The sequence below is a fragment of the Euprymna scolopes genome, chromosome 38 (genome assembly GCF_053919585.1).
Source record: "Euprymna scolopes isolate OS-2025 chromosome 38, ASM5391958v1, whole genome shotgun sequence".
Lineage (NCBI taxonomy): Eukaryota > Metazoa > Mollusca > Cephalopoda > Sepiida > Sepiolidae > Euprymna > Euprymna scolopes.
In genome coordinates, this window is record NC_136519.1 from 55,927,090 (window position 1) to 55,933,868 (window position 6,779).

General features: G+C 32.7%; 1 protein-coding gene across 2 annotated transcripts in view; it reads right to left on the minus strand.

Moving 5' to 3' along the window:
• LOC145263155 (uncharacterized) overlaps positions 1 to 5,622 on the minus strand; it is a 29,120-nt gene extending 23,498 nt beyond the window's left edge. For both annotated transcript variants that reach the window (XM_080120154.1, XM_080120153.1), the window contains exon 1: positions 3,147 to 5,622. In XM_080120154.1, the coding sequence (XP_079976280.1) occupies positions 3,147 to 3,253 (107 nt within the window). In that variant the 5' untranslated portion in view covers positions 3,254 to 5,622. The remainder of the gene's footprint in view (positions 1 to 3,146) is intronic.
• Between the last annotated feature and the right edge of the window lie 1,157 nt (positions 5,623 to 6,779).

Here is a 6,779-nt window from a genome sequence, read left to right on the forward strand (position 1 = left end):
ATTCAAGTAAAAAACAAAAGTCTATAGCTATGGTCCAAACGACGTCAACCATTAAAGTGTTGAAAAGGGCGATAAGTATGCCCCCTGTATTCGCAATCGTCAAGGTGTTCACTAGGTACCTCCACGGCGATGTGTAAAACGTCAATAGTACACATTTTAATAGTGACGTCATCATTTCGTGTGTTTGTGTTAATTTCTATGGAAATAGAAATTATAATTATTAATGGCGTTATGTTGTTTTTTTTTTTTTGTTTTTTTTTTGCTATGGATAAAAAATAATATAAAACTTACCTTTTGTAAAACAAATACATTTTTATTAACGAACTACACAGACTAGAGTTAATAAAATAAAATTAATTTTAACGTCTTCTGCTGACACATGTATTTAAAAATAATGTTCTTTACAAGCCTCCGTACATTTTTGAAAAAAAAAAAAAAAGCGCCAAACATAAGAACCACCCTCTATGAATTTAAATAAAAATCAAAACAAATTTTTTTAAGGTTGATTTTTGATTTACAATTTTTATTATCTCAATAGTCTTATATTCTTTTTTTATTATTATTGGAAACCTGTTATTAAAAAAATCCATTTAAACTTCATATCGCGTAATATTTGAATTTAATATCATTTAAAGCTTTTTTAAAAATAATTATCTTTTAGAATTGTTTTTTTTTGTTGTAATTCGAATAATTATATTAACGAGAAAAAAATTATCCAGAAAGTATTGTTTTTTTTAAACATAATATTGAATTTATGTCCAATTTTATTTGCAACTTGGAGGTAAGTAAAATAAATAACAGGATTTTATATAAAACTTTTTATATAAAAATTACTATTTTTTAATTATTCGATCTTTTCAGCTTTAAAAAAATGTTGAAACTTTTATCAACCCACATTTATTTTGCTTAGTTTTCGGACCATGAAATATAGGGGGTGGGGGTAGAACACCTAAAAATATATTTCCGCTAATATATTTATCGAAACCTACTTTTAATACGTAAGTTTATTTAATAATTATTGAATATCGAACATTTCAGGAAAATATGATTATTATTTGATTTTTACTAGATTTTTAAAACATGGATGTGTGAACGGCTTAAAAAACGTCATTACATAGGAACATTGTTTTAAAGTGTCGATAATGTAAACACGATTTTTGTCTCGCATTTTCATTATTTTTGTATGCTGCAAATTTTTTTTTTTTTTTTTTTTTTAAATATTAGCAGTTTATTTGAAGCTTTCCTATTAAATGGTAAAAAAGTTAGGATGATAATATTAAATTACAATTACAGCGTGTTACATATAGGGGGGGGGTAAAACTGTGGTGCGCGCTGGAGGTACCTAGTGTTCACATTTCGGGAAAATGCAATCTCCTTCAATTTTCCGTAAAAATTACTTTTAACTATAAATCAGGTAAATGTGTAGTTTAGCAGCGTAAATTATTTGACAAACAAAAATTTATAAAAACTATTTATTCTTATATAAAAAACATTATTAGACCCAAAGGCTGAAATAAAACCAGAAAAAAAATTTCATTTTTATCATTTTTTTATCATTTTTTTTATTAGACTAAATGTACGATAATCGAAGCCGCTGTATGCGTTTTAAAATTTGGCCTGCCTTAGGTTTAACAGATTAGCCTTTATAAGGCCAAATTTTGTCTTTTTTACGCTCTGTCATTACAAAAAAAATATGGCGACCAAAAACAGTTCATAAAAGAACGTAAAAAAGACCAAATTTTGCCTTAAAAAGCTAATCTGTCAAACCTTAGAAGGGCCAAATTTTAAAAAAAGCAATACATTACAGCGGCTTCAATTGTCGTACATTTTTTTAGTCTAATAAAAATGATAAAAAAATATTAAAATGAAATTTTTTCGGGCTTTATTTCAGCCTTAGGGTCTAATAATTTGTTTTGGGGTTGTATTACTGTACACAGATTCGAAAAAGTTGTCAAAAAAACAAATATATAACAAATAAATGTTATCAAAGGCACGAGAAGTTACTTTTCTACCTAACTGGATATATTTTTCGTGTTTTTATTCAATGTAACATATTTATTCAGCTCGAAAAACATAGTGTTTACCGGCGATATGTATTGGAAAATTCAAGATGGCGTCTCACACCCTCTTTAACACCGTAAGTTTGGGAAAAGGTGTTATAAATAAAAACTATACAAAATACTATTAAAAACCCGCCGAATATATGTCAGCCTATGTCACGGTAACATATATTGAGCGAGTTTTTTACAGTATTTTAACCGGTTTTTTATTTATAACACCTTTTCCCAAACTTACCGTGTTAAAGAGAGAATCAGGCGCCATCTTGAATTTTCCAATACATCGGTAAACACTGTATGTTTTTCGAGCTGAATAAATATGTTACATTGAATAAAAACACGAAAAATATATCCAGTTTGGTAGAAAAGTAACTTATCTTGCCTTTGATAACATTTATTTGTTATATATTTGTTTTTTTGACAACTTTTTCGAATCTATGTGTACAGTAATACAAACCCTTTGTTTTTTTATAAAAATAGATTTTATAATTTTTTTGTCTGTTAAATAATTTGCGCAGCTAAACTACATATTTGCCATAAATCATTTTTTTACTCGATGAATTTTCGTAATTTTTGGATATACTACTATTTTCGACATGACAATTAAGTACGTACTGCTGCTTTGGCTTAAAACGATAAAAATAAAGTCGCTGAAAATTGAATATCGCCACGAGATTAAAAAAAATGGCATGGAATTAAAAAAAAAAAAAAAAAGAGGCGAAACAAATGAAAGTAAACCGATTCCTGGACAACGTCGGGTAGGTAAAATATTGCTGATATTCGCTTTAAAATCACTGCCATTATCTTAACCAAAAGACTAGAGTTTAGGTGGAAAAATAATCCCTAATCTTTTATTACATAAATTCTAATCTTATAACAATTTGGTTCAATTAATAATTTAATGATCAAACAATATTGTAATTATTACGGTATTTTTTTAAATTATTAAATTAATTATAATTGAACAAAATTATTAAAAACTGGGACTAATGGTTAAAATAATGTTATTTCAATAGTAGCTATCTTAAAGTTGAAAAGTTCAAGATAACCTAAATTTTACTGAAGATAATTGAAAAATATTTTTCTTACGTATTTTTTTTTTGTGTTGATGAAATACGAAAATAATTTGTAACCGAAATAATCCGCCCTTCTAGATTCGTTTTTGTTATTTTTTTTTTATGTGTTAAAAAAATCATTATGGCGTCATGTTACATAGCAACGGTTACCATGACGACGACGGAGAACAATATAATGGCGGATTTCGTTGTCATAATGATTTTTTGGCCAGAGTCCAATTTCAAATGGAAATTGCTTCACAACCAGTTCGATTTGCTTCGATCGATCTGAAGTATGATTCTATTCAGTTCTAGTTCTCCCAGACTTTATCTCTCTTACAGAAGAAGTTAATTTATTGATAATCGCATGAGGGAGGCGCTCCTTTTGGTGAATGCTGACGAGTCTGCTCAGGCATTTTTTGTAGATCAGAGTGTATTTTCTCTAATACGTTGGCTTTTCAAAACCACGCCTTACCTTGTGTCAAACTTCTTGGCAAGGAGCTAACTAAAACTGTCTGACCTTAAGGGTTGAAGTGGAACTTGCTTTGTGTTTGATCCTTCTCGATTGAGATAATTCAAGTTTTTTTCCCCCCCATCCAGAGTATATTTTTGGAGAACTGAATATCTCCCACATTAAACCGACAGTGTGTGACATCTGATCCTCACTGGAAGGCGGTAAAAAGGGACTTGAGCGATTATTTTCATGTCCCTATTTATTTTTTTCAAACAAGAGCAAAGTTAGACACAAGGTTATTTTTTATTCTGGGAAAATCCAGCTCCTAAAAAAGGGGTGGGTGACTTTTGAATGGGGGGGGGGGCTCAGTTTAAAACCGTGAACAGCACAGATGCTACACTTTGAAATATTTTATTTGCACAAAATATAAAAATTAACATTTGAACAAATCAGGCACAAGGCCATTCAAAATGTGGAGAAAATGAGTATCGTTGGTCATCCTTGGTTACAAATACTGGCATTTATTATCTTACTCTTAACTAGATTCATCTCAGTGACCATAATACCACATCTACTCCAAGTGCTTTTTAACTTCAAATTTCCCAAATAATTAAAAAAATCTTTGCTTGTAAATATGAATATGTACATTAATAATAGATTAATTTCATTAAAAAGAATTGCAGAGTCTGGGGCGGGGGAAACAAAGGATAAAAAATTGGCTAGTGTAACCTTACCCAATATGTTGTGGCCTCAGTCGCAAAATAGGCAAGACTAGGAAAGAACTTCAACTTGCTTTTTCTCATTGTAACAACATTTATTTCCTAATTCTCCTGTCACATGTGACTTCTGCTTACGGCTGTGACGTCATCCACACATCTGTACTCTCAAACGTGCACGAGCCTTTTCTAGTCTCACACAAAAAACATGCATTCACATCTCAAGCCATATTTCTTGTCACATACATATGCGCACACAAACATACGCGCGCACGTCCACACACATACATATATTCACGTTCACGTATATACACACACATGCTAACGTACACACATGTACTCACATACGTGCACACGTACGCACACATGGGCAACGTCACTTCCCCTTCAAAGGAAATCCACACATGTGCAAAAGACCACCGGAAACACCTATAAAAGCAAGAGCAATAAGCAGCTTCTTCCTTTTTGGATCAGATTCTGAGCTGGGCGGTCTACAGACCGACAGCGTGCTTTTTCGGCAGGCGCGTGCCTCATGCTACTTGCTACTATGTGGGACAAAAAGCTAACAGACCGTATGTACACTTTATATGCTTTCTCTCTCCATGAACTGGATTGACATTCTCACTCTTTCTCTCTCTATATATACAACTTGTCCCTGAGAATACCTTCGCGTAGCTGACTGCTAACATGGCGCGCAGTTTACCTGATGTCAACCCTCTATCTTTTTATTTGTCTCCACGCTGGACTATCATTCCCATTTTACTTACTTCTCTTCCCACGCGCGAACAAACGATCATGAAATGAACACACATTTCCTTTTTCCTTCTATACTACCAGTCCCGCAACAAACGATGGTTACACACACGCGGACATGAACAGAACACGTGTTATATCTAATAAAACATTCATTCTTTCAACAGTAAATAAATGACACGTTTATCTTATCCAGCAATTGAGTTTTTGTTTCCTTCATTCCATTCGTTTCATTATTTTCTTTTGTAACGGGAGTAGGATTTATATATCCTAGCCCTCTACAAATGTCATCCACGTTTCTAATGTGATCGTCTTCTCTAATGTGCTCTTTCTCATTTTCATAGTCTTTTTCTTTACCGGTGATATCATTTCACATTCATTTGCTTATGCGCGTCTGCAATTGTTACACCAGTAAGACCCTTTCAACAGATGTTACACTTTTGATGCTAACTGAAAGATCAGAAAAAATTTTCCCATCTAGGTGCTCATTATGCAAAATGGATCCGGTCTCATATGTATAAAGTAAAAATAATCTCTGCAGACTTATTAACTTTTCATTTACATCATACTTTTAACAGTACATTAACCAGGCACGTTTTATAGAAGACTAGAAAGGCTACCCGACATTGTTCGGGGCCATAGAAACAAAAAAAAGAACAGGCTAAAAAGTGTGTGTGACATATTTATATTCAAACTTTTGCTTCTCTACATCTGTCTTTCTTTCCCTCTTTTTCACCTCCATTCAGCTCATTCTCTAGTGATATTAATACTTAATTGATACAAAGTGCTTGTCATCTATTAAAAAATAATAAGTCATTCATCCCCCCCTCCTTCATATAATAGATAACATTAGAAATGGCTGAAAAAAAAACGATCTCCCTTTCCTGACAAAACCTGTCTCAGTTTACCTGCATAGAATTTTCTAAATTTCAGATATTATTTATCAAGGGCAATACCAATCAAGAAGATACAAACCTTGTGAGTGTTTGTTTTGTTATTTTTTACTTTTAGCTGAATATAAAAACACACAGACAACTGCCTTTTATATAATAGACTAGCAGGGTTACCTGGTGTTGTCCGGAGCAAAATGTAACATTTCTATTAAAACTTCTATCTCTCTACTTCTGTCTTTCTCTCTTTCCCTAACCTTTTTCCCTTCCCATCTTTTACCTCTGCTTAGCCCATTCCTCTTTAGCTTCACACACACACACGCGCACACACACGCGCACACACACACACACACTCATGCACACACGCACAACTCTTGTTTATATAATAGATTCTTCGAATAATGAGTTGGCATTTTCTTTCAAAATGGGTACATAATGACACTGAAAAAAATAAATTGACCCTCTCCCTCGAGAATGATTATTTGTTTTAAATTTAAAATATTATTCATTCAGGGCAATGCTGATTAAGAAAATGCAAACTTTGTGGATCCTTGTTTGGTTCTCAACGTTTAACTGGACACACACACACACATGCAGACACAACTGTCCTTTAGATAATACTAGCCTGGGTGCCTGGCGTTGCCCAGGTGTTTGGCAGTGTGTGTTGAGCAAAAAAAAAGTGGTAGCAGGCAGGCAGGCTCAACCCCGTATCGCGAAGGAGAAAAAGAATGTGAAAAAAAAAAAACGTAACGTTTTTGCTGTTGCGTCCATCACCAAACTGGAAGTGACAAATTTTAAAATTAAGACTAGTCAATCGAAAAGGGGGGATGACTTTCGAAAATCTCAGCGAAAAA